Below are 27177 nucleotides of genomic sequence, written 5' to 3'. Positions count from 1 at the left end.
CCATTCCTTTCGGAGTCATGGACATCCCAATTGATGGTGTTGAGGCAGGAGGGTTTTTTGTTAGGGAGGGCAATCACCTCATTCTACCACCTGTAGGTGGAAATCTAGAAAGTCAATAGACGAGGTGGGGGTTCTACAGGCTGGAACCCTGGGCTGTAGAGGACCTTCCCTCCAGGTATTGCGTCCTGTTGATGAACTGTCACCCTCCTCTGACTGATGATCGTGTCGTATTCGCTAGGGTCAATAAATGACGTACAAGATGGGTTAAGGGCTATGCAGGGGAAAAGAGCCATCAAAAAGTCCAGGACGGGTCTCCGGGCTTCTGTAGCAACTTGTTCCTTGTGGAAAAGTTGATGGGAGGAGGGAGACTAGTCATACACTTGTCTCGCTTGAACCTGTTCATCTTAAAGACACAGTTCAAGATGGAGAGGCTCAGTACAGTCCTACAGGCAATCAGATGAAATGGCTTCCTGCTATTTATAGACCTGAAGAATGGTTTCTTTCAGGTACTTAACCATCCAAAGTCCAGAAAGTATCTCTGATTTGCTCTGAGAGAGAGGCGAGTTCAATTTCGAGTCCTTTGCTTCGGCCCGCCCATGGCACCGCAAGTCTTCTCTCGTCCCTTCACTGTGGTGTCTATGTGGGCTCACGTCATGGGCATCAGACTTTTCCGCTACCTGGACGACTGGCTGTTACTGGCAGGGTCTGAATCTCATATTCTCCACCACAGGGACCTTCTTTTTGAGGTATGTCACGATCTCAGCATGAGGATAAATCTCTACAGTACTTAGACATGGACATGGACATAGACACAATCCAATCCAGTGTGTATCTATCGAGAGACAGGATACTTTGGTTCAAACAGGTTGCAGCTCTGTTCTTCGAGTCTGAATCTCTCAAACTGTGACAATGGCAAAGGTTCCTGGGTCACCTTTTATCTCTAGAGAGGTTAGTTCTGTTCATTTAGTTGCACTTCCTGTCAGTCCAATGGGTCTTGAAGTCCCAATGGTGTTAGAAGATGGACTTTCTTCCTGCTCTGGTCAAAGTGCTCAAGACAGATCTCTCCTGGGAGGTTTAAAACAAGAACCTGTTGAGTGGGTCCCCTTTGCACGATCCCTCCAGAATTTGTCCTGATCTCAGATATGTCACAAGGGTGGTGGACCCCTCTGAGAGACTGCTATATCTCAGGTCTATGGACACAGGTAGACAAGCCGTTTCATATCAGTTACCTCGAACTAAAAGTGGTTCATCTAGCATTACTCCCGTTCACGGACACCCTACAGGGTTACTCTGTAGTGTCCCTGATTCTTTGGTAATTGGTCGTGAAGATGTATCAGTGGTTATTAGTTCACGCAGTAGACCTCACAGCTCGTTTAATCCCAGGGAGGCGGAATATGATACGTTTACCACTGACCTGAAATACAAACTAGTTGTGTACTGTTCACTGGTATCAGATCAATCAGCAGTGATGGAAGATGTATTCTATCCCCCTTCAGAAAAGCTAGACATGTACAGTATGCATTTTCCCTGTTAAGCCTAATAAGACGTGTGCCAAATGAAGTAATCATGTTCAGCGACCTAGTAATGTTAGTCACCCTGAAGTGGTAAGTCTACTCATTGAAGTTCCAAGAGTTGCCAAATTGGCCAACACTTCTGCCCCAGTCACAGGTAAAGAGATTCCACATGTCAGTGTCTTGCTCGTCTCTTCACGGTTGAAGGTTATCCAGCATCTCCTCCAAGAGAAAGGATTTTCGAGACCGACTGTGAAACAACTTTCTGGATACCTTCGTAAGTTCTTCTTCTGTGATTGGTTTTGTAGACAGGACATTGCTCCGTTCAAGGCCACTGTTCCCTTAAGGAAGGCCTTGGAGATGGATCTTACTTTTAAGACGGTCTTTTTACTAGCCTTGGTGTTTTATAAGAGAGTAAGTGAGCTTCACAGACTCTCATATTTGGTTTAACACTTCAAGAGGTGAGAGTAACTGTTGGTCTACACAATCCATCAATTAATGATTGTCAGTTTGACTCCTCCATTTCATGAATCAGGTAGGTAACTGATAATATTGATGATCTTTTACTTTGTTCTGTACCAGCAGTTTGTCTTTACTTGAAGTGCACATGTCAATGTTGTTCTATGGTAAAGAATCTCTTCACCAGTACAGGCAGGCTGAAGACGAATGTAACCAAGAACATCATCTCCTTCTGGCTTTTGGAAACTATCGGGATAGTATACTATACAAGAATCAAAGAGATCAGTCCTTGCATATGACTCCCAGAGCCCATGATGTCAGAGGAATTGATTTTGGTATGGCTTGCCATAAGCCACATTTAGTGGCACAAGTCCTTAAAGCTAGTAGTTAGAAAAAGACAAACCATATTTAATGCTCAATATCTAAAGAAGTGCACCTTTAGGACCTTGGACACCTTTTTCATTAGGCTTGTGTGAACATAGAATGTCTGGCTTGCTTTTCATCTCTTTCGTCCTCCTCCCCTCTCTTGAGATCATCATGTTAATGTTGGTCGGACACATGTAGATAAGCTGACTAGTGATGGGTAGTTTTTTACTGTAAGTAGAAGTGTTGTCCTTACATTCCTTTCTAGGGTATTATGACTGCTCTACTAATTTTTTTATCATATCATAGCCTTTGCAGACTCTGTGCTATTCACGGACGAGATGATAGTGTCAATTAACACGTGGGCCGTGACCCATTAAACACTTTCCTTGGGCTGAGCACCTCCATCCCAGGTTGTTTGTCAGCCAGATGGTCAACAAGACTTCCTCCCACTTAGGGCAGACTCCCCTTTTGAATGACGAAGGTTTGTTTCTTGTAGGAAAATATCACAAATTTTAAAATAATTTGTATTTTTCCTAGCCATACAAACCTGGGTCAGTTCTTTTATACTTCCTGCTGCATCCACCCTGCAAGTCTCAGCCAGAGTTAATGAGTTCCTTACTTCACACTAGGGCCTGTAGAGCCGAGACACAGTTGCAAGATCCTCTATGATTCGTCATCAGCTGTACCAGTTTGTGCACCACAGTTTACCACCTTTTAAATGACTCAGGTTGTATAGCTGGGAAAAATGCAAATTATTCTTTAAAATTTGTGATCTCTTTTGAAGCCAGAGATTTATGCATTTTTCAGTTTTTATTACTTACAGATTATTATTATTATTATTATTATTTTTATTATTATTATTATTATTATTATTGTTATTATTATTATTATTATTACTTGCTAAGCTACAACCTTAGTTGGAAAAGCAGGATGCTATAAGCCCGAGGGCCCCAACAGGGAAAATAGCCCAGTGAGGAAAGGAAAACTACTGGCTATAAGAAGTAATGAATAACAATATAAAATATCTTAAGATCAGTAACAACAATAAATTAGATCTTTCATAGATAAACAATAGTGTGCCTGAGTGTACCTTCAAGCAAGAGAACTCTAATCCAAGATACTGGAAGGCCATGGTACAGAGGCTATGGTGCTATCCAAGACTAGAGAATATTGGTTTGATTTTGGAGTTTCATTCTCCTAGAAGTTGCTGACCATAGCTAAAGAGTCTATTTTACCCCTAACAAGATGAAAGTAGATGTTCTGCTTGTTTTGTGGTTAAATTCAGATTTGTGTAAATTTTGGCTCACGATGAGTCATTGCTAATGAATCTTATTTTGATTTATTATTCGGCAGAGTGGAGGAACATATGAAACTTCATGTGATGAAGGCTATGAAGAGTGGGAAACTTTTGATCCCTACTTTTTTATCAAGCATCTTCCACCCTTGACCCCTGAAATGAGAGCACGAAATCCTGCTCTACCGCTCAAGACACGCAGTTCTCCAGAATTCACTCTCGTTCTTGATTTGGTAAGAATTGTAGAAAATTGTTAAACCAAGATTTTTGGCACAATTTCTTTTCATGTTGATATAACTACGTGTATTGGAAGGACTCAATTTCTTATATAGGCGTTAGAGGTAAAGCTAATAAATATATTGTATACTTTATAATATGTTTGGGGCTAATGTACCGAAAATCATTCCTGTGAATTATTGTTTTATGTTTAATAATTTCATTACAAACCAAACAGCAACCAAGTGAAAAAAAAAACAGGATTTCCCAAAGCCAAAATCCCTCATGTATAAAACAGCTCTTTACAAAAAAATCAGAAGTAAATTAGAAACTCTAGTATCAAAAAAATAAAGAGAAGCAAATAAGATTAATGATGGAATATATTTTACAATATAAATACAGTAACTATGAGATTAATAAGAGCATAAAATGCTATAAATAAAATAAGTAATAGCTGAGCTACAGAACACTACTCATATAGACCTGCTAAAAAAACTATTACCTCCAATTTTAAATGTTTTAGGTTTCACTTATTCAAGTAGGCTCTCCATCATTACAAAATCCCTCCCACAATGTGGTCATAGCAGGAATATGATTTCTAGATTGCTGTGTGGTATGGAGCAGGTTGTAAGAAAAGTAAAGACAGGTATACAATACTGTACATATATGTATATGTACTCCTAAGTGGTAGATGGTAGGTTCTACAAAAAATCCACAGAAAATCCTGTACAGTATATACAATGCGGCTCTATACTCTGGTATTTGAATAATAATGCCAGAGGTTAAAATTGTTGATAAGAGATTTAATAGACTTCAAGTTTTTTTACTCAATTTAGGGTGATAAGTCTGCTGTTAAATGATTTAATGACATAATAATCTAAGGTATATCTGTACTAGACACAAAATAGTTGTGCCATTTTTCATTACAGAGGAGAATATATTATTAAAGCAATTACTACACTTAAAATTGACCACTCTATTAAATCCTGGGTTATGTAATGAGTCCAGCATTCCACAAGTGTTAATGCCTTGCATTACCCAACAAGCAATACCAATTACTGTACCGTATCATCATGAAATTATATTCAAAATTATTTTGTATAATTTTCTATTTGTAATTAGATAAATGTGATAAATAATTTCTTATTAACCAAATTCATGCTGATCAACCCTACAAGAGTATAAATTTGTCTTGATGGTCTAGAAAGACCACCATCTTCTCTGTCATGTTACATTGCCATAGCCAAGAAACAGTTATCTGCTAAAGATCACTTGAGTTCTAGTCTATTGCCATTGGCACTTGTGGAGGGTTTCTATCAACTTTACTTTTAAGGTTAACCTAATCAAAGATATTGAAGGATATTTTAATTTCTAGGATGAAACTTTGGTTCACTGCAGCCTTCAGGAACTGGAAGATGCCACTCTCAGTTTCCCTGTTGTGTTCCAAGATGTCAACTATCAGGTGTTTGTGAGAACTCGGCCTTACTTCCGTGAATTTCTGGAGCAGGTATCACAGCTGTATGAGGTCATATTGTTTACCGCGAGTAAGAAGGTGTATGCCGACAAGCTAATGAACTTGTTAGATCCACAGCGTAAATGGATCAAGTAAGTAATGCACATCAACTTACGTACAGTGCTGTCTGTTTGTGTTAAATCATAAATCAATACAGGTATACCTCACCTTAACTCAGTAATTTGTTCCAGGAGAGGCGACTTTAGTTGAAAACGACGTTAGTCGAATTTACTTGTCTCTGAATTTACTTTTCACTAGGTTAAACCTCAAATAACCATTCCCAGTTCTGTATTTTATTTATAAATGTAATTTGGATATTATATGGTTAATAAGAATCTATTTAAGCTTACAAACAAATAGATTTTAGATTTTAATGGAATACCGAAAAAGAAATCTAATTTTTAAATATTTAACTTAGCCGGTGAATATATAGCTGCAACTCTGTTGCTCGACAGACAAAATCTACGGAAAAACTCGCCAGCGATCGCTACACAGGTTGCGGGTGTGCCCAACAGCGCCATCTGTCGACCAGATACCCAGCTCTTATGTAAACAAAGACTCAATTTTCTCTCTGTCGACGTGTCGACAAGACGTACTTTACTCGCTGTTGCTAAACTGGAGTTTTTCACATCATATTGGTGAAGTACTATATTCTGGTTTTGAGCTTTCGCAAGGAAGACCGAACTTGGTGTTTTATCTTCATCTTAAATCTTGAACTCGTTTTGGATAGATTTAATTATGGTGACAAAGAGAGTATGGACTTTCTTTCACTTTTAAATGGCCGACCCTTCCCTTAGACGGAAGTGTGTTTAGGCTTTTAGTAATTATCTTATCACGTTATAAATTATTATATCTCTCCGCCTTTATTAGGCCTCTTCGATTAACTTTCCATTTATAAACATATAAAAATAAATTTTAATGTTTTGTTTATATGCGACCTTTCCTGAGAGTAGGCGGTCCTAACTTGGAAACCGAAGTTAATCAACGTTGAGCCCTTTATATCGTAAATAGCTTTTAAAGAGCTAAGGATTTAAAACTTTTTAAATGTAATATTTTATGAAAGATTTTCTTTGATAGTCTTCGTACTGTTTTCAAAGATGAACTAACGTTTAGTTTATTTATGCTACGCAGTTGTTGACGTTCAGGACGTTCAACATGCGCTCTATCGTTACGATAGAGAGAGAGTGTATCACGGTTTCACTTTGCAGTAAGAGTAAATCGATTCTGACGTTTTGTTCATTCTTTCTTAGCTTAAATGTTTTAAATTCTATTTTAAAGGAACTTTTTATTTGAAAAACCTTTCAGTTTTTTCCTTTAGTCAAATAACATGTTTTTTTGACGAGATATAATTGGGCTCTTCTCTTAGGTGCGAAATCAAGAGAGAAAGAGAGAGAGAGATAGAGACGGAGGGAGAGAGAGGAGAGAAAACGTTCCGTTCAAGCGGGTAACGTTGTTCTCGAGTTACTCTCGTCCCTAGTCTCTGTACGAGGAGGAAGGATAAAACGTTTTTAATTTTTTATTCTCGTCCCCAGGCTATGTGCGGTGAGAGATTGAAAACGTAGTTTATATGAACTAGTGTTTAGTCTCTTTCCCAGCCACTGAATTTTTTATCTTAAAATATGTTTTCTGTTTTTTGCTAGTATTAATGAGCTTGCATTATACGACTGATTTCGCAATTACTACCTTTTAATGAAGGGTAGAATTGCGTGTTTCAGGTAGAAATCAGTAAAAGTTTCGATTTCAGTGAAATAAGTGCAAAACAGAAAATCGAAGTGATAAAGTTATATGCGCAAAGTGTTACAGTGTTGCGTCCGAGGGTTCGTCTGTTCGTGCCTGTCGTTCACCTAGTCCGGGACCTCTTGCATGCTCCCAAGCCCAGGGGAGAAGTAATGTCGAACGACTTATGGGTACGAGAGGCCTTGATCAACGAACAGACGTTTTCCCTCTATGGTATCGGGTGTATCTTACCAAGATCTCCCCTACCATAAGACGAGAGAGACGTTGTTTCTCCTCGTCATCCGAAGGCTTTTCGCATAAGAAACCTGTCACAAGGTTTCGAAGCCCTTAAGCGAAAGTCAGTCCTTTCAGGACAGGTCCAGCGTCCTGGTTACAGCCATTAGGACAGCTCTGACCCTATGCAGTCATCGGATAACTGCTCGCCGCCTAACAAAAGCGTAACACAGACTCCGAGAGTCTTTTTTGTTGGCAAAGTGTTGCGGTCACAGACGTTACCCTCGTCTCTTACCACAACCATTTCTGTTGATCCTTAATGGGTTGTATGGCAAGACATGCAGAATATGCTTGCCTCCCTTATGGAAGACTATTCTGCCGATTAGTCCGTTGAGTCTAGCCGTTTATCTCATCGATATCCTGGCTTTCAGCCAACCTAACGTTCCCTTGTGCTTACTGTTGACGTTGGCGTAGCTAAGTCACGTCAGTCAGGTTGTTTAGAACCACACTCGATGCGGTCTCGTGTGGTTTTTCAGCCGCATTTGGACGTTAGGCCACTTGCTGATGCTCCTGTTGACGTTCAAGACGTGCACTAACAATCGGAGTTGACTTGTTTTGACGCTGTGCGTCAACCTCCGCATTCTAGAGTTGTTTTGACTGCTCAGTCTAGGCAGTCAAAGCAGTCTCGAGTGGACGCTGTGCGTCCTCACGCACCTGTTGTGGTTGACAGTTCAGTTGTTGACAGTTCACAGACTGTCAAGCAGTTACATGACGTTGCGTTCTGGTCCGCTACTAATGCACCAGTGAGTGTGGACTCTGCTTGTAAAGCATTGCCACCACGGTAGGTCTCTCCCTTGCTTGAGACTCAGCTTTTATCGGACAAGGTTCCTGTAGATGAGGAAGTTGCTGTTCCCCCTCCTACTGATATTCCCTTGAGGACTCTGTCAGATGGAGAGGAGCCTAAAGCTGCTTAGCCCCCTATGGACTTTAATTAAATCATGATGATTTTTTTTTTTAAGGATCTTTGTCCGGATCTTTTTGTAACTGCTGCTCCTCGTTCGCCTAAACGTCAGAGCTTACACTAGGCCTAGCTACTTCGAAGCCGTTGTTTTTAAGCTAGTGCTCTCTCGCTCTCCTAGAGAGCTTTATGTTGGCTAGGCGACTGGTTTTTCACCAGGAGGAGTTTGGGGGATACAGCCTTTGCTTTCCCTTCTTTTAAACTGGCTTATAGAGCGAGAGTCTGATATGACACGAGAGAAGTTCTCGGCTTGGGAGTTCATGCCTCTGCCCAGATAGACTTCTCAAATCTCGTAGACTCTCCCTGGCGCCTGGCCAGGAGACGCTCCAAGTTTTTTACAGGTCAACTTCACAGCTGTTTTCGAGCCTTTGAAGTTTTGCTGTACAATTATGTCATGCATAAACAAGGCTTTCAGGGATGGAAAGCGGTACCGCCTCAGTCGCTAACCCTGTCTGTTGCCGCACCTGGTCCCGTAGACCCTAAATGGGTTTTGCTGCAAGACATGCAGTCCAAGCTTGCGTCCTTGATAGAGGACTTTAATGCGGAGAAGGTTGCTACCGAACCTTCTGGCCAACAACCTTCCAACCGGTCGGTTGGGCGCCCTGTTGACGCTGAGGTAACCTACTCGCGTCTGCCAGTTGAGGTGGTTCCTCCACCGATGCGAGCCAGTGTGGGTTGCCAGCCGCACGTTGTCGTTAAGCGACGCTCGGAGGTGGTTGTTGACGTTCAGGACGTTCAACAACCAGCAGAGGTGACTTGTTTTGACGCAGTGCGTCAACCTCAGCAACCCGGTAGGGTGTTGACTGCACAACCCAGACGGTCTAGACAGTCTCGGGTTGACGCTGTGCTTCCTCGCGCACCCATGGTTGTTGACAGTTCACAGACTGTGCAGCAGTTCCATGATGTTGCGTCCGGCTCCGTCACGCATGCACCAGTGCGACCGGACTCAGCGAGCCAGACGTTGCCCACTCCGTTGCCGTTTCCTCATCAGTTTTCGGATGAGGAACCCTCTGATGAGGACGTTGCTGAACAACAAGACGATCAGCCCCCAGAATAGATCAAGCCCTGCTATCCATCCAGAAGATGCTGAAGAAGGAACGCTGCTCAGTCAGGCTGTGGATGAGTCTGGTAGGGACGCTGTCATCCGTGGAACAATTTGTGTCACTAGGAAGACTACACCTCCGTCCTCTTCATACCATCTAGCTTTTCACTGGAAAAAGGACAAGACGCTAGAAGCGGTCTCGATCCCGGTTTCCGAAAAGATAAAGTCTTGTCTGACTTGGTGGAAGGACAATATCAACCTAAGAGAGGGTCTTCCCCTGGCTGTTCAGACTCCCAACCACGTTCTCTTCTCGGACGCATCGGACGTGGGCTGGGGCGCGACACTAGACGGTCGGGAATGCTCAGGACTGTGGAACTCGAGTCAGAGGAGCATGCATATCAACTGCAAGGAGCTGTTGGCAGTACATCTGGCCTTGAAAAGCTTCAAGTCTCTCCTTCGAGGCAAAGTGGTGGAAGTTAACTCGGACAACACCACGGCCTTGGCGTACATCTCCAAACAAGGAGGTACCCACTCACTGACGTTGTACGAGATCGCAAGGGACCTGCTCATCTGGTCAAAAGGTCAAGACATCTCCCTAGTAACGAGGTTCATCCAAGGCGACTTGAACGTCATAGCAGATTGTCTCAGTCGGAAAGGGCAAGTAATTCCAACCGAATGGACCCTCCACAAGGATGTGTGCAAGAGACTTTGGGCCACTTGGGGTAAACCATCCATAGATCTCTTTGCAACCTCGCTGACCAAGAGGCTTCCAATCTATTGCTCTCCAGTCCCGGACCCAGCAGCAATACATATAGATGCTTTCCTCCTAGATTGGTCACATCTGGATCTCTACGCATTCCCACCGTTCAAGATTGTCAACAAGGTACTGCAGAAGTTCGCCTCTCACGAAGGGACAAGGTTGACGTTAGTTGCTTCCCTCTGGCCCGCGAGAGAATGGTTCACCGAGATACTTCGATGGTTAGTAGACGTTCCCAGTAGTCTTCCTCTAAGGGTAGACCTTCTACGTCAGCCACACGTAAAGAAGGTACTCCAAAGCCTCCACGCTCTTCGTCTGACTGCCTTCAGACTATCGAAAGACTCTCGAGAGCTAGAGGCTTTTCGAAGGAAGCAGCCAGTGCGATTGCTAGAGCAAGGAGAGCGTCTTCCATTAGAGTCTACCAATCGAAGTGGGAAGTCTTCCGAAACTGGTGCAAGTCAGTTTCTGTATCCTCGACCAGTACCTCTGTAGCTCAAATAGCTGTTTTTCTCTTATACCTGAGAAAAGGACGATCCCTTTCAGCTCCCACTATCAAGGGCTACAGAAGCATGTTGGCATCGGTCTTCCGGCATAGAGGCTTAGATCTTTCCAAACATAAAGATCTGCAAGACCTCCTTAAATCTTTTGAGACCACCAAGGAGCGTCGTTTGGCTACCCCTGGATGGAATTTAGACGTGGTACTAAGATTCTTCATGTCAGACAGGTTGGAGCCGTTACAATCAGCCTCCCTGAAAGATCTCACTCTTAAGACTCTTTTCCTGGTATGCTTAGCCTCGGCTAAAAGAGTCAGTGAGATTCATGCCTTCAGCAAGAACATCGGATTTTCGTCAGAAAAAGCCACTTGTTCGCTGCAACTTGGTTTTCTAGCCAAAAATGAGCTGCCTTCTCGGCCTTGGCCTAAATCTTTCGATATCCCCAGCTTATCGGAGATCGTAGGCAATGAACTAGAAAGAGTCTTATGCCCTGTTAGAGCTCTTAAGTTCTATTTAAAGCGTACTAAACCTTTACGAGGCCAATCTGAAGCTTTATGGTGTTCAGTTTAGAAACCATCCTTGCCTATGTCAAAGAATGCTTGGTCAGACTTTATCAGATTGTTAATACGAGAAGCTCATTCACATCTGAGTGAGGAAGACCGAACTTTGCTTAAGGTGAAGACGCACGAAGTTAGAGCTGTAACAACTTCCGTGGCCTTTAAGCAAAATATATCTCTGCAAAGTATAATGGACGCAACCTATTGGAGAAGCAAGTCAGTGTTCGCGTCATTTTACTTGAAAGATGTCCAGTCTCTTTACAAGAACTGCTACACACTGGGACCATTCGTAGCAGCGAGTGCAGTAGTGGGTGAGGGCTCAACCACTACAATTCCCTAATTCCTTATCCTTTTAATCTGTCTCTTGAAATGTTGTTTTTTTATGGGTTGTCCGGAAGGCTAAGAAGCCTTTCGCATCCTGGTTGATTTGGCGGGTGGTCAAAGTCATTTCTTGAGAGCGCCTAGATTAGGGGTTTGATGAGGTCCTGTTGTATGGGTTGCAACCCTTGATACTTCAGCTCCTAGGGGTCGATCAGCATCCTAAGAGGATCGCGAGGCTCCGTAAGGAAGACGTACTTAAAAGGCAGAGTAATTGTTCAAGTCGACTTCCTTACCAGGTACCTATTTATTTTGTTTTTGTTATTTTGATAACTTCTAAAATGAAATAAAAAACTCTTAGCTCATAAAATGTAAACATATATTACTGGTCTCTACCCACCATCCTGGGTGTGAATCAGCTATATATTCACCGGCTAAGTTAAATATTTAAAAATGATATTTTGATTATAAAATAAATTTTTGAATATACTTACCCGGTGAATATAAATTAAATGACCCTCCCTTCCTCCCCAATAGAGACGCAGTGGGACGAGGAGAAAATTGAGTCTTTGTTTACATAAGAGCTGGGTATCTGGTCGACAGATGGCGCTGTTGGGCACACCCGCAACCTGTGTAGCGATCGCTGGCGAGGTTTTCCGTAGATTTTGTCTGTCGAGCAACAGAGTTGCAGCTATATATTCACCGGGTAAGTATATTCAAAAATTTATTTTATAATCAAAATATCATTTTACGAATAATCGTACATCCATACCTGTAAATGTAGATGTTTACAATTTACCATGTTTACAGTACATTGCAGACTGTTTATTTGTGAATGTGGTTTGCTATAAGATAGTATAAAACAAAGATTTTGTAAGGTTAAATAACAATTGTTCCAACACGGAGTACAGTACTTACCTCGAACTACTTTCTTAGGAGTATCTGGGATCTCCTCCCATCCGACCAGAGTTTTTTTGTAGTTAACCCTATTCCCGTTTTCTATGAGGGGTAATCTCAGGCGGAGTGATACACGCCCTGAGGCTAACCCCGGGTCAGAGAGCATGCTTGCTCAGGTCTCGACCTCCAGTAAGTTCTCTGGTTGCGTCGCGATATCATCTCGACGCTCTCCTTAACCCAGTGCGACCCTTTGTGTCCCCGACTTCCCTTTGTGTCTCACGTGGTCCCCTCGTGGTACCTTTGTGCTTTAGCTTATTCTTTCCCTCTGCGTTCCTGTGTCTGGAGTTAACAAGTCAGGGATATTACCACTTCGGCCACCATAACTAGTTAGTATTTCTTTGCAGAATGTAACTTTATTTCTATGAACCTCCCCTGCTGTGGATATGGCTTCTTCTCCTGTAGCTTGGTTAATTGGCGTTTACTTCCCCCCATAAAAAAAAAAAATTGCATTTTTTTTCCCCCTTCAAAAGATACATTGCCCCTGTAAAATAACATATCAGTGTACCAATAGCACACTGATAGTTTTCCATTCTTTAGTTCTTTCATTGCTCTGGAGATACCGAGATGTGTCTCCATTCCAGATTGTTATAAGTGGTTACAGTAGTACCTCAACATCCTAGCGCTCCAACTTACAACCATTCCACAATACGAGCCAGCCTCTGAGCAAAATTTTGTATTGAGATAAAAGTACTGTACAATATTGAGATAAGAGCATGCTTACAGATGCTAACCAAAGATGGCTAGGTACTTTGGAGCTATCTAAGCCCGCATCACTCGTTCAGTTCACATGGTCGTTTACTTCTGTTGACATCTCCTGAGCTTCTCCAGTGGTGTGTTTGTGTTATTTTCATGACTTTATTTGTATTTGTGAACATTCTTTGTAATAAGTGAGGATTTCTAAGAAAGCAACTGGTAAGGTTGGCAGTTAGAAGAAAAACGCATGATGACAATGAACATGAAGCATGAAATTATTGAGAAACATGGGCGTGGTGTCTGGGTAATGGAGTTAGTATGCCATTACGAGCACACTACATCAATGATAAAAAAAGTTGAAAAGAATAAAAAGTTAAGAAATATAAGGCTAGTATGAAAAATTGGAAGGAGAATGGATTACTGAGGTAGAATCATTTAACTATTTAGGAACTATGAATTCCAATACAGGGTCTTTATAATTAGTGTAGTAAAAGATTCTTCTTTATCTACATCTTTTCCCACTTTTAGTTTAGTAAAAGATTGAAAAAAGCAAATCAGACAATGGCTAGGTTAAGTAAAATTTGGAAATAAAACCAACAAAGTACATATAAAATCGTGCTATATATTAGTTTAATGAGATCAGTGTTACTGTATGAACATTAGTCGTGGTATTACAATGGAGCAATCTCCAGCAGGTGTATTAGATTTGAGAACAAAGCCCTCAGAAGGATATTGGGAGTTGAACGGCAGGATAGGATTAGAAATGAAACTGTAAGAGAGATTACTTGAATGCCATATGGGGATGAGATCATGGTGAGGGGTAGATGGATATGGTTTGGGCATGCTCTTTGCACTCCCCAAGAGAGATTAGTTCGCTAAACATTTAACTGGGCTCCACAAGACACTAGAAGAGCTGGAAGACCCAGGCCTACATGACTGAGGACTATAAAGTGTGAAGTATGAGATGGTGAATGGAGAAGTATTGGATTAAAAGCTGAAGATACCGACGACTGGCGAAATCTAACTGAGCCCTCTTGCGGCAATAGGCATGGGAGGAGATGATGATGATGATAAAGTTCAGTGGAATTAATTCTAAGTTTAAGTATTTCACTATGTATAAGGAACAATATTACTGTAATATGGTACTGTGCAAGGTTGCTGTTAGGTTATAACAGAGAGAAGAGATGAATGCAACTACCTTTATTTCAATAGATAACCAGTATATATACAAGCAGTTCCGAGCAAGAATGCCACTAAAATTCAAACAGACAAATGCATGAAAAAGCAGGCTTAAACAGTTTCTGTTATCTGTGTGGATGGAGAGCGAGATATACAAAAGAGGAAATAGCGTTACAGTGTGCGAGCATGTTTGAAACGTGTTGTACATGGTTCCCCCCTAAAAAAAAAAAACCACATGTGAAATAGGGTGCCCTACTCTTGAGAGGCACACTGTAGGCAGGTCATCTTGCAGACCCAGTCTTCTTTATTACAAATGATGATTAAGAGAGCCTTCACTGTGCAATGGATCACAAGGAAAGGGCACGTGTAAGAGGGCGTTAGCGGTGGCTTGCTAGTGTCGTTGCGAAGCAAAACGTGTGATACCATGAGCAAATCTGCCAGTATGTGTTGCTTCGCGAGGTACTTATAAGTCTAGTGGCATGAGATAAATTTTCCCACAACATGACATAGGCGCTGGAGGTTGTCAGAGGAGGTTGCAGGCAGAAAAAATTTGGTGCGGACGACCAACAGGTCGCATACACCATTTCAGCTGCTGAGACATCCAGGACATCTTTTGGAGTGGACTTAGTCCCAGGAAGACCAAGGGAAGTTGGAGTCATTGCATTGAGACATAAAAGCTGCTTTGAGGGTGCAATGAAAACATTCAACCATTCCGTTGGCTGCAGGATTGTACTTGTAGGTGGTTGTCTGATGTAGGGTAATGCCCAGGAAATTTGCTAATGATGTTCACAATTGAGAGGTGAAAGTGGTTGTAGCATAACTGCAGCCAATGGGCATCAGTAAGTGGCTGGAAAGGTTGTTTGTTGGGGCGTGAGCGAGAGATGGCATATGCTGTTAGTGAGTGACTTTGTCGCCGCTCTAACATGTCACGGTGTGGACATCTGTGTCCTACCGCATTCACGTCAGTTTTGGTCGATGTTGAATAGTTGTACTGTTCGTCAAGAGTGGTGTTGATGAAAGTCTTGAAGGTAGTGAAGTGGCTGTTCGTGAGGGCTTCTACTTTGGTCATCAGGTCCTTCATGGGCAAAATATCAACATTGAGGAGGGCAGCGTTTACAGGTTCGGGTAAGTGTTGTACCCAAAGGGCACGAAATAGGTTCACCTCCCGAGGAGAGCCATTTGCGACAGGTTGGAAGCGAGCGATACTGGTCAGTTCCCTGAGGGCAAGGGAAGCTTATTGCTCCCCCAATGCTTGTTGAGAAAGCTGAAAAATCTTGGTTATACAAGAGGCTGTGATGGTGAGTACTGCTTCAGGAGGTATGTTTTGAAGGCGTCGTACGTTATTAAGATGTCTCCTGGGTTGCAAAGTCAATCTGAGATTTCCAGGAAAGTATCCTCTGGGATCGCTAAGAAAACCTAGTATGCTTTGGTGCTTGCGTGAGTCATGCCCTCGATGCGAAACTGAACCTCGGCTTGCTGAAACCAAGCATATGCCTCTCTACTGGCGAAGGGCAGTAGTTTCATGAATGTGGCATGCATGAAAGTCATGGTCAGAGGGTGGCATTATCAAACAGTAAGACACAGCAGTGAGGTTAAGGTGGGAGGGAGCTGGTCACTCGTGGTGTCTCCAATTATGTGAGGTTGCTGTTAGCTTCTAACAGAGATGAAATGAATGCAACTAACTTTATTTCAATAGATAACGAGTTTACGGTATATACAAGCAGTTCCGAGTTAAAATGTCATAAAAATTCTAACAGACTAATGCCTGAAAAAGTAGGAATAAACAGGTTCTGTTATCAGAAGGAGGGATAGTGAGATTTACAAAAAAAGGAAATGCTGTAAAAGTGTACTTGTGTGTGTGAGACATGTGCGGTACAGTACCATCCCACTCTCCTTCCCTTCCCCTTTCCTTCTAAGGCTGCTGAATTAGTTCCTGTAGCAGAGCAGACCTTAAGGATGAAGGGAGATGGTGTTCTTAGTTTGTCCATCAGGATCTTGGCCTTCCTGGCATACTTAGAATGATAGGTATAGTTCTCTAGACCAGATTCATTTGGACCCAAAACAAAATTACCTGGTATAGGAAGAACCAATATCTTCCTGTTTTGTGGGAGTAATGATCCAGTCTGACATAAGATTGGACTAAAAAATTCAGATATAATGAGATTGCTAGACCTGGATGACTGGTAATTCAAAGACAGCAGTAGAACTCGAGAGATGCTTGGATCATCTGTGTTGTATGCATGTAACTTCATCTCCAGATCAACTGGTTGCATTCCAGTGCCTTACCAACTTTAAGGATGCCCCTGAAGTACCCATACATCTATGGGTTCATGCATACTCAGGAATCCTGTGACTCCACATCCGAGGAATTTAAAGTATTTTTGGGGTTTAAAGAATTTTTTATATTCCTATTGCTATTCCTTGTTTCTGATGATCCTCTCATTATCATTTACTGGCCAAATTAGCAGAAGCTTTCATTGCTGTGGTAAGAAGGATTTCTGCAATTTACAGTTTTCCAGTCTCCTACTCTTACAGATGTACAGTAGTTGTTGGTCTCAGAAAAAAAAGCAAGAGTGAGCTCCTCACAAGTGCTAGAACTTCGGAGCTTTTATTTATCTGCATCCACATGCGTCAGGAGACTTTGAGAAGACCTTCCTTTTATGACCATCTAGCCATGGAAATTTAGCTTCTCTTGGATTCCAGGAAGTGACCCAGATCCACTTTTTTAAGTCTGCTCTAGTGTTTAACTTCACATCTACAAAGCATCTTAACCGTGCTAGAAGTTGGTACTTTGGGGACTTGGTATTCTCTGCTACCTGTCGAGTAGATGCATCTTGTGAAGCAATGTGTTGTCCAAATACAATGTATCCTTGTGGCCAATTCTGGTTCTTCAAGCTGATTCAGGCTTTCCTGAAGATAAGGCTCGTTAACTTCTTATCTTCCCTACTTCTTAGAGGAACATTGATCCTAATTGGGAAATATAGGTGTAAGGCTATCCTTTACCATTTCATATGTACATTACAAGTCTGTACAAAGGACATTATATTTGTGTAAGCCAATCGTTGTGACAAATAAAAGGTCATAAGATTTAATGACCATAATCCTCTCGAGTCAAATTTTACTGGGGTCAGAATATTTAATATACATACTCCTCTCAAGTCAAGTTTTATCGAGTTCGTAAGATTCAATGTACATACTCATCTCAAATCAAGTTTTACTGGGGTCAGAAGATTAATGTACATACTCTCTCAAGTCAAGTTTTATCAGGATCAGAAGATTTACTTTATTGTACATACTCCTCTTGAGTCAAGTTTTACCTGAGGTCAGAATGATTAATGTAAATACTACCAATGAGTCAAATTTTACTGATGTCTAAAGATCTAATTTACATACTCCTCTTGAACCAGTTCATCAGGATATGGGTTAGAATGTTTAAAGTATGTACTGTACTACTCTTGAGTCATTTTACCTGGTTAGGAGATTTAATGTAAATACTGTATTCCTTTTTCTCCTTTCTATCATGTGTTACCAAGAAACATGTTCCACTGGAATTGAGAACCCCTTGGTCTCCACATCTTTTTTCCTGCATAATTAGAATATATCTGTAGTAGGTTGTCCTATAGGTAGTCGGTTGGTCAGGGCACCAGCCACTAATTGAAATATTATCGCTAGAGTTATGGGGTGTTTTGACTGACTTGGCAGTACTACATTTGACCCCTTTCTGGTTACAGCTTATTTTGTCTTTGTCTACATATACACCAAATAGCGTGGCCTATTCTTTCTATATTCTCCCATGTCCTCTTACACCTTACAACACTGAGATTACTATACAATTCTTCACTCAAGAGGTAAACTACTGCAGTGTAATTGTTCAGTGGCTACTTTCCTCTTGGCAAGGGTAGAAGAGACTTTAGAAGAGAGGTAATAGGTTGGCCAGCGTACCAGCCGCCCTTTGAGATACTACCACTAGAGAGTTATGGGGTCCTTTGACTGGCCAGACAGTACTACATTGGATCCTTCTCTCTGGCTACGGTTCTTTCCCTTTGCCTACACATACCATGCACCGAATAGTCTGGCCTATTCTTTACAGATTCTCCTCTTTCCTCATACACCTGACAACACTACCAACAATTCTTCTTCACCCAAGAGGTTCACTACTGCACTGCAATTGTTCAGTGGCTACTTTCCTCTTGGTAAGGGTAGAAGAGAGACTTTAGCTATGGTAAGCAGCTCTTCTAGGAGAAGGACACTCCAAAATCAAACCATTGTTCTCTAATCTTGGATAGTGTCTTAGCCTTTGTACCATGGTCTTCCACTGTCTTGGGTTAGAGTTCTCTTGCTTGAGGGTACTCTTGGGCACACTATTCTATCTAATTTCTTTCCTCTTGTTTTGTTAAAGTTTTTAGTTTATATAGGAAATATTTATTTTAATGTTGCTACTATTCTTAATATTTTAGTTTTACTTGTTCCCTTTTCTCACTGGGCTACTTTCCCTGTTGGGCCCCCTGGGCTTATAGCTTCTTGCTTTTCCAAACAGGGTTGTAGCTTAGCAAATAATAGTAATAGTAATATGGGAAGCAGCTCTTCTAGGAGAAGGACACTCCAAAATGAAACCATTGTTCTCTAGTGTAGGGTAATGTCATAGTCTCTGTACCATGGCCTTCCACTGACTTGGATTTGAGTTCTCTTGCTTGAGGGTACACTCGGGCATGCTGTTCCATCTTCTTTCTATTCCTCCTGTTTTTTTTTTTTTAAGTTTTTATAGTTTATATACGAAAGATATAATTTATTGTTGTTATTGTTCTTAGAATATTTTATTTTAATTGTGGTTTATTTCATTGTTGCCTTTCCTCACTGGGCTATTTTTCCCTGTTGGAGTCCTTGGGCTTATAGCATCTTGCTTTTCCAACTATGGCTATAGCTTAGCTTGTAATAATAATAATAATAATAATAATAATAATAATCCATACATACATACATATACCAAGGCACCTCCCCCAATTTTTGGGGTTAGCCGACATCAAACAAATGAAACAAAAAAGGGGACCTCTCCTGTATATGTGCCCCCCAGCCTGACAAGGGACTCAACTGAGTTCAGCTGGTACTGCTAGGGTGCCACACCCCACCCTCCCCCATTATCCACCACAGATGAAGCTTCATGACACTGAATCCCCTACTGTTGCTACCTCCGTGGTCATCCAAGGCACCGGAGGAAGCTGCAGGGCCTACCGGAACTGCTTCACAATCGCTCGCCATCCATTCCTATTTCTAGCACGCACTCTTGCCTCTCTCACATTTATCTTCCTATCACCCAGAGCTTTCTTCACTCCATCCATCCACCCAAACCTTCGCCTCTTGCATTCATCACCTTCTTTAGCATACACCCATTTTCCATTCTCTCAACATGGCTGAACCACCTCAACACATTCATATCCACTCTAGCTGCTAACTCATTTCTTACACCCGTTTTCACCCTCACTACTTTGTTCCTAACCCTATCTACTCGAGATACACCAGCCATACTCCTTAGACACTTCATCTCAAACACATTCAATTTCTGTCTCTCCGTCACTTTCATTCCCCACAACTTCGATCCTTACATCACAGTTGGTACAATCACTTTCTCATACAGAACTTTCTATAGATTCATGCCCAACCCTCCATTTTTTACTACTCCCTTAACTGCCCCCAACACTTTGCATCCTTCATTCACTCCCTGACGTACATCTGCTTCCACTCCACCATTTGCTGCAACAACAGACCCCAAGTACTTAAACTGATCCACCTCCTCAAGTAACTCTCCATTCAACTTGACATTCAACCTCACACCACCTTCCCTTCTCGTACATCTCATAACCTTACTCTTACCCACATTAACTCTCAACTTCCTTCTCTCACTCACCCTTCCAAATTCTGTCACTAATCGGCCAAGCTTCTCTTCCGCGTCTGCAACCGGTACAGTATCATCCGCAACCAACAACTGATTTACCTCCCATTCATGGTCATTCTCGTCTACCAGTTTTAACCCTCGTCCAAGCACTCGAGCATTCACCTCTCTCACCACTCCATCAACATACAAGTTAAACAACCACGGCCACATCACACATCCCTGTCTCAGCCCCACTCTCACCGGAAACCAATCGCTCACTTCATTTCCTATCCTAACACATGCTTTACTACCTTTGTAGAAACTTTTCAATGCTTGCAACAACCTTCCACCAACTCCATATAACCTCATCACATTCCACATTGCTTCCCTATCAACTCTATCATACGCTTTCTCCAGATCCATAAACGCAACATACACCTCCTTACCTTTTGCTAAATATTTCTCGCTTATCTGCCTAACTGTGAAAATCTGATTTATACAACCCCTACCTCTTCTAAAACCACCCTGTACTTCTAAGATTGCATTCTCTGTTTTATCCTTAATCCTATTAATCAGTACTCTACCATAATAATAATAATTATAATAATAATAATGATGATAATAATAATGATAATAATAATAATAGGAATAATAGGATAAACTTGCTTTTCCCTCTTGGCATTTAAGTACTTTGGTTACAAAACTCTCATGAGAATATCTTGGAGCTTACTTCTGTACCTGACTTCAGTATATATGTTCCCACTTGCTCCACACTGTCTGTATATCTACAGGCTTTGAAAATGTGGTCACAAAAACTGCAAAAGTGGCTATTAACGATTGATAGATCTATATGAAAAATATGTATTATGTTGCAATGACTTAGTTTGTATTCTTTCATATTATATTTTAAATTCCCTTTACCATTTAATGTTGATAATTTTTTTGTAGGTACCGACTTTTCCGTGAACACTGTGTGTGTGTCCAGGGGAACTACGTAAAAGATCTGACTATTTTGGGCAGGGATCTTTCAAAGACTATTATTGTGGATAACTCTCCTCAAGCCTTTGGGTATCAGGTGAGTAAACTACTGTAGTTGTGTTACTGCAACAGCTTAGTTTCTTATCCTCGTCTTGTCATTGAATTAACAAGACAAGAAGCGATGTCTCCCACTTTTAGTACATTTGGTATGGAGTGATGCTGTCAAGCTGTAGAGCTTAGTATTTTTTATATTTTTTAACTTGTGGGAAGTAACCCACTTTTCTAAAGTTTTGAAGACTTTAAGTAGACTGATGTAAATAAAGAAATATGTTTATAAAAGGCATTATGTAAACCTTTTCCTGTATCAAAACATTTTCCCATATATATTCAAAATATTTTTTTTTCAGATTAACAATGGCATACCAATTGAAAGTTGGTTTGTTGATAAAGATGACCGAGAACTAGAGAAACTCTTGCCATTTCTAGAGTCACTGGTGGACAAGGATGACGTACGGCCCTTCATTAGGGAGAAGTACAAATTAGAAACATACTTACCTCCTGATTAAACCAGCTGACGTGACAAGAAAGCCGAATCGTAACAGGAGCAGTAATGACATATTTTTAGGGACATTGCCTTTTTCAGGAATTCAGATATGTGTCAGAAGTGCCTCATTCTGAGTTTGTGATGTAAAAGTAACATTTGTACAATATATTCTAATGACCTGAAATTGATGTTGAGCTAAATGCTTAAGGAACCTTTTAAATATATAAGCCAAGATATCAAGTGCAAGATTTAATCTCCACATAAAAGCCTTAGCATACTGTCTAGTTTCTCTGGTTCAAAGTACTGTATTGGAAATAGACAGTTTCACATATTGTTGCTGTTTGTTTTGCTAGAGTCATGAAAGAGAACAGTGTATGGCAGTGCTAATTCAGTTGGAGCACGTTAACTGTGGCCTTCACTTTCCTGATCTCAAACAAAGTGAAGAAGTAAAACTCATTTAGATTGGTTGATTTTTTTTTTTATAATATCTAATGAGACGTGAAGTGAAATAATTTTCTGATAATGTTCTGAATTGCTCCTGTTGAACGATGTAATTGCCATTTGATGATAGTGGTGGTTTAGGATATTCTTCGTCCTCAAATAGACCCTTTCAGCCAGAGGGGCTCTGCACTTACAGGATTCTTTTTTTCACATTATATTTTTTTATAGTATTCTATGCATTGGGAATGCAGGTGATGATCAAGTGATTATATGTAAAGATGATTAGAAGACAAAAATATGCAAGATAAGATTAATCAGACTGTGTGATTGTTCTCTACTGTATACATTTATGTTTCAAATTGTCTGGCATATATAAAGCATATAGAATGTTGAAGATGTTCAACAATGTGTACGAATTAATCCATCAAAAACGGCATTAGCAGTATTGCCCCGTAGTATTTGTAACATACACATTAAGGATGGATAATGCTACTGATTCCATTCCGTATTCTGCAAAGTGTCCAGTTTCAATAATTGTTAAGTGTTAGTGGATTTACAATGAATGAGACCTCCGAGTTCTGTGCCAGGTATTTTGAAATGAAATATGAATTTATTTTGACTTAGGAGTTGTCAGCACCAGAATTTCTTCAGCATATACCTGTTAATGCCATTATATATTTTTGTAATGATTCAGAAGAAAGTTGTAAAGTGTTTATAGAGGTAAAGGATTAATGTACGATTGTTGTAGATGATCCGTTGATATATGAAAAAGTAATTTAATTCAGGACATGCATAAACAGTAAAAATTCCATCTTTTGATTTACACATGTTATCATTGTGAATTGATAGGTGATTGACAAGGCTGCTTGTAGATGAATGGGAGAGAAGAAGGGATGAAATGAGATTGAAGCATTTTCACGTCTGGTTCGTAATGAAATTGCTCTAATCAATATAGTATGAAAGGAAACTGTGTTGTTACTTTAGAATGTGTGCCATACCATTGTTTTGTGTTTGAGAAAGTATAGCCTGATTTTATACACTAGTATTGCCCATATATCCTGTTAGTGTGGTTTAGAGTAATTACTTTACTTTAAGGGCTGTTTTCCTGGTCCTATGTAGCAGGGGAACCCTAATCTCTACAGGACCTCCACAGTCATTTTATCATATTCGTTCAAAAGCATTCAACATTTCACATCGCAAATTGCCCGTTTACTGTTAAATCGTCACTATTGAAGCACTCACAGAATAAGAAAGTCTTCGGTTTCCTCATGAAAGCCTTAATATCTTCAATCATTCGGATGTCTTGTGGAAGCTTATTGTATAGTCTCGGGGCTTTTGAAGAAAGCTGTAGATATCATTGACATGAAATATTTCTTAGAAATTGAATATTTTTAGTAGCAGAATAGCCAAGGATCCAAAAGAGAATATGGTCAAACCAAACAAGAAAACGTAAGTAGAAGTAATATGCAGATACAGTGTAAAAATATGTATGAACTTTTGGAAGAACTGATGCTTGTAAAAAAATATCTTGCTTTTATTTTTTCAGTATATGTACTGTATGTGTTGTGCATGTCAAATAAATTGTAACGGCAGTCAGTACCTGAGGAATGCCTGGTGTTTCCCATGTTGTAGGGTGTTTTCTTATTTCAACTGTCAAAATAAATGAAATGGTTGGAAAGCATATTTATTTTAATAATACAGAAATGAGTATCACCGTTGATATAACAAAAATATCAAATATTTTCATTCTTTCTGAATGCCAATATTTTCTTAAAAATTATTTTTATTCTGATTAAAGTTGAAAGGTTTAGCTTTGCACGATAGATTAGAGATGATGAATCGGGCTTTTTGTACTCAGTTTTGAATACTTTTTACTTAAAAGTTCTGGAATTGGCCTTTGTGCAAAATGCTTGGTTATAAATTGTATAATATTGGTGTTAAAGTATATATTTAATCCATAATATCAGTTGAATGTACGTTATTATGCGCTACCAAATTAATGTTTTGTGTTGGGAATACAACTAAATTATTGACCATTGATATTTACAATGTCGATTGATAAAATGTTAAAGGGAGAGTAATTTATTTAGGGTACTACAATATTGTTCATTTGGGCATTAAGGGAGATTGGGACGCTGATAAAATTGCCAAATCAGGAGACATTATGATTAGATAAAGGGCTAGCTCCCTTAAAGAGTTATGGCAGTGTTGAAATCCTTTTTTTTTTTTTTCTTTCTTTTTTATAAAAAACTAAAATATATTAGATGAATGAAGTGGATACAGTCGTCATAATAAAAAGATGTCACTTGTTGAACACTTTTTCAATTAATGGCTACCCATCATGACCCAATTCTTATATGAAAATAAAGCAGAGAAGCATTAGCATCAACATGTACTTTCATGAATGATCAGATTCATAATAAATCTTTTTAAAAAGAAATTGTCAGAACCTTAAATTTTTCCTGTACTTTATATTCAATTATCAAGTCTCCTCAAAGGTGTAATCTGCTGGATTAGATATAGACAAATCTTACTAGCCATCCCTGTGAAACATGGAAAATTGCAAGCATATCATTATATCGGGAGATGTACTGGCCTCATGGAAATATCTGAGGCTCGCAACCTATGGGCCATGAGTTTGTCATGCTCAGGCCACAGTATTGTTCATTAGTAACCCTGACATTACTGTCATTGGGAGTTAAGAATGCAGTTTTTGAGCAAGGTTCATAGACCAGTCTGATGAGTTGTCAGTAGCCATTGCCTGGCCTCTCATTTCCTAGTTTGTATATGTTAGGTCTTTAGGGCATGGTATGATTGCAATGACTTGTCACTTGCATCTGCAATTTATAAACAACTTTTAAACCTTGAAGTGGTAGTTGGCCTAAAACCTACAGATACCAATTCCAATAAGTATTTTTTGGCTTTCCTAAATCCAGAACATTATCCTCTTAAAGAGTGTGTCAGATTGAATCAGCAGCTTGGTTCAACTGCCATATTTTTTATGCAGAGAAAATGTAATACTTAACTGAAAGTTTAACAAACAGGCCAAACTATGTTCTTTTGGTGCCTCTATGTGATTGTGGCAATACAAAGGCATTCATTCTTCTCGACTGCAAAAATTTATTTCTGGACTAATTAACAATTGAAAGAATTTTCTTATCTGAATTATGAACTCTCATGTTTGACAAGTAGGAAAACCATTCTGATAATACAAAGGACACTGCTATAACACTGTCTAGGGATGATATTGCACAATGAATCAAGGTTTGAAGAGGGACGACTTGTATTGGAAGTTTGCATTTTTACTGAAATCTAGAGGACTTCATTTTTCTTCTACTTTCCACCCATTCCATTTATTTAAGATCTGTGAGACTTAAGGTGTTTGAATACTGTTGTACCTTTGAACTGGGATGCAAGTGAAGTACCTTTTGATTTTATATTTAGTTGGTGATTTGGTATTAAGTACTGGACTTGTAAATAGTGATGCATATATACAGTAAAATACTTTATATACACTATATATATATATATATATATATATATATATATATATATATATATATATATACACAGTATGTATGTATATATATATATATATATATATATATATATTATATATATATATATAATGTGCATATATATTAATGGGTACAATAATGTTTTTATTGATATGTCAGTGATGTAACAATTGATATCTGATAAGATTTTAATCTTAAGTTTATTGGAATCAATTATTTTTTTTCATGTATAAATGACTGCACCTAGGTATAAAATACTCATGAATACCAATGGAATCTTGTTCAAGTAAGAGGTATAGAGATCAGTCTAAGTAGCTAGGTGCAGACACTCAAATAGTTTGAAAATTCAGTGCACCATCAGTTTATAGCAATAAATGAAATTTGGCTTCTAATTCTTTTAATAGTACAGTCTATGATAGAATGAGGTAGAATTGTGCTCTGGTGTTCAAAAGGACCACTGAAAAGTTGATTGCCATTCCAAAGTAAGGGTGGTGTCACAAATACTGCAGCCAAACCTTGCTCCAAGTAGCTAATGTTGGTGACCAAATATAAGTTGCATATGTTAGATAGGTTACAGTAGTGTCTCGTGAACTCAAACATGCAAGACTTTAACTCTGCCACCAAAACTAGTCACTTGGTGCAGTGTGGTGGAAATATTCTAACAATGCCTAAGAACAGGCTTTATACAACACTACCTGAAGGTGCTTTTTGTGACAGGTGATTACACTTCAGAATTCTGCAGCAAAAAAAAAAAAAAAAATCAACAATTAATTCTTTTTTTTTGTTTATCCCTTAATTTATGTAAATATATTTTTTGAGAAATTCCTATTACTAGCTTTAACTTTTATATGTATGTGTATATATATTATATACAGTATATAAATATAATTTAGTGTAAAATAGTCATCTGTTGAACTTGTGCGCACATTTCTGGCATTCAGTTAACATTTATAAGTATTGATAGAGTAGTAAAGTTCTAACAATGTTAAGGTTTTTTCGCTATTGTAATTTCAAATCATTGATATTACTGTATTTTGTTGTTGCTATTGTTACTGCTATTATTATAATTGTTAGCAGTATTAAAAATAATCTGATCATCATCATTACTTCTACTATTTTTAGTAATAATGCTATCAAAATTTAAACTTACAAAATGTACATACGATTGAGTACTAACATTTTCTCCCACCCCACCTTCCCTTTGGTGTAATGTTTGTTTATAGTGTTCAAAACAAAAGAGCAGCTGCATTTTAATGATAGTTTTTTCAACCTCTGCATCTCCGATTAGTGGAAATGTTTTTGGTTTTAGAGTACAGTACTGTGTTGAAATTAGTATTACTTTTTGGTACAAGTACTCAATAGCAAAGGAAACACAGTCTGATCCCTTGGTTGATTTTATTTCGTAATGGTCATCTACTGGTATTTGCCCTTTGAATACAATTTTTGTTTTTTGTGTGTCTGAAGTTATTACATAAGGGGCAATGTTATTTATTTCTTGATCTG

General features: G+C 39.5%; 1 protein-coding gene across 8 annotated transcripts in view; it reads left to right on the top strand.

Annotated features, from left to right (window-relative positions):
* LOC137631100 (CTD small phosphatase-like protein 2) overlaps positions 1-22470 on the top strand; it is a 177283-nt gene extending 154813 nt beyond the window's left edge. For all 8 annotated transcript variants that reach the window (XM_068362736.1, XM_068362735.1, XM_068362740.1 and 5 more), the window contains 4 exons: positions 3690-3863; positions 5222-5451; positions 21142-21268; positions 21579-22470. In XM_068362736.1, coding sequence (XP_068218837.1) covers positions 3690-3863; positions 5222-5451; positions 21142-21268; positions 21579-21737 — 690 coding nt within the window. In that variant the 3' untranslated portion in view covers positions 21738-22470. The remainder of the gene's footprint in view (positions 1-3689; positions 3864-5221; positions 5452-21141; positions 21269-21578) is intronic.
* The last annotated feature ends 4707 nt before the right edge of the window (positions 22471-27177 follow it).

This window comes from Palaemon carinicauda, chromosome 39 (assembly GCF_036898095.1).
Source record: "Palaemon carinicauda isolate YSFRI2023 chromosome 39, ASM3689809v2, whole genome shotgun sequence".
Classification (NCBI taxonomy): Eukaryota; Metazoa; Arthropoda; class Malacostraca; order Decapoda; family Palaemonidae; genus Palaemon; species Palaemon carinicauda.
The sequence above is the reverse complement of the archived record's forward strand: the minus strand, read 5'-3'. Positions and strand labels throughout refer to the sequence as shown.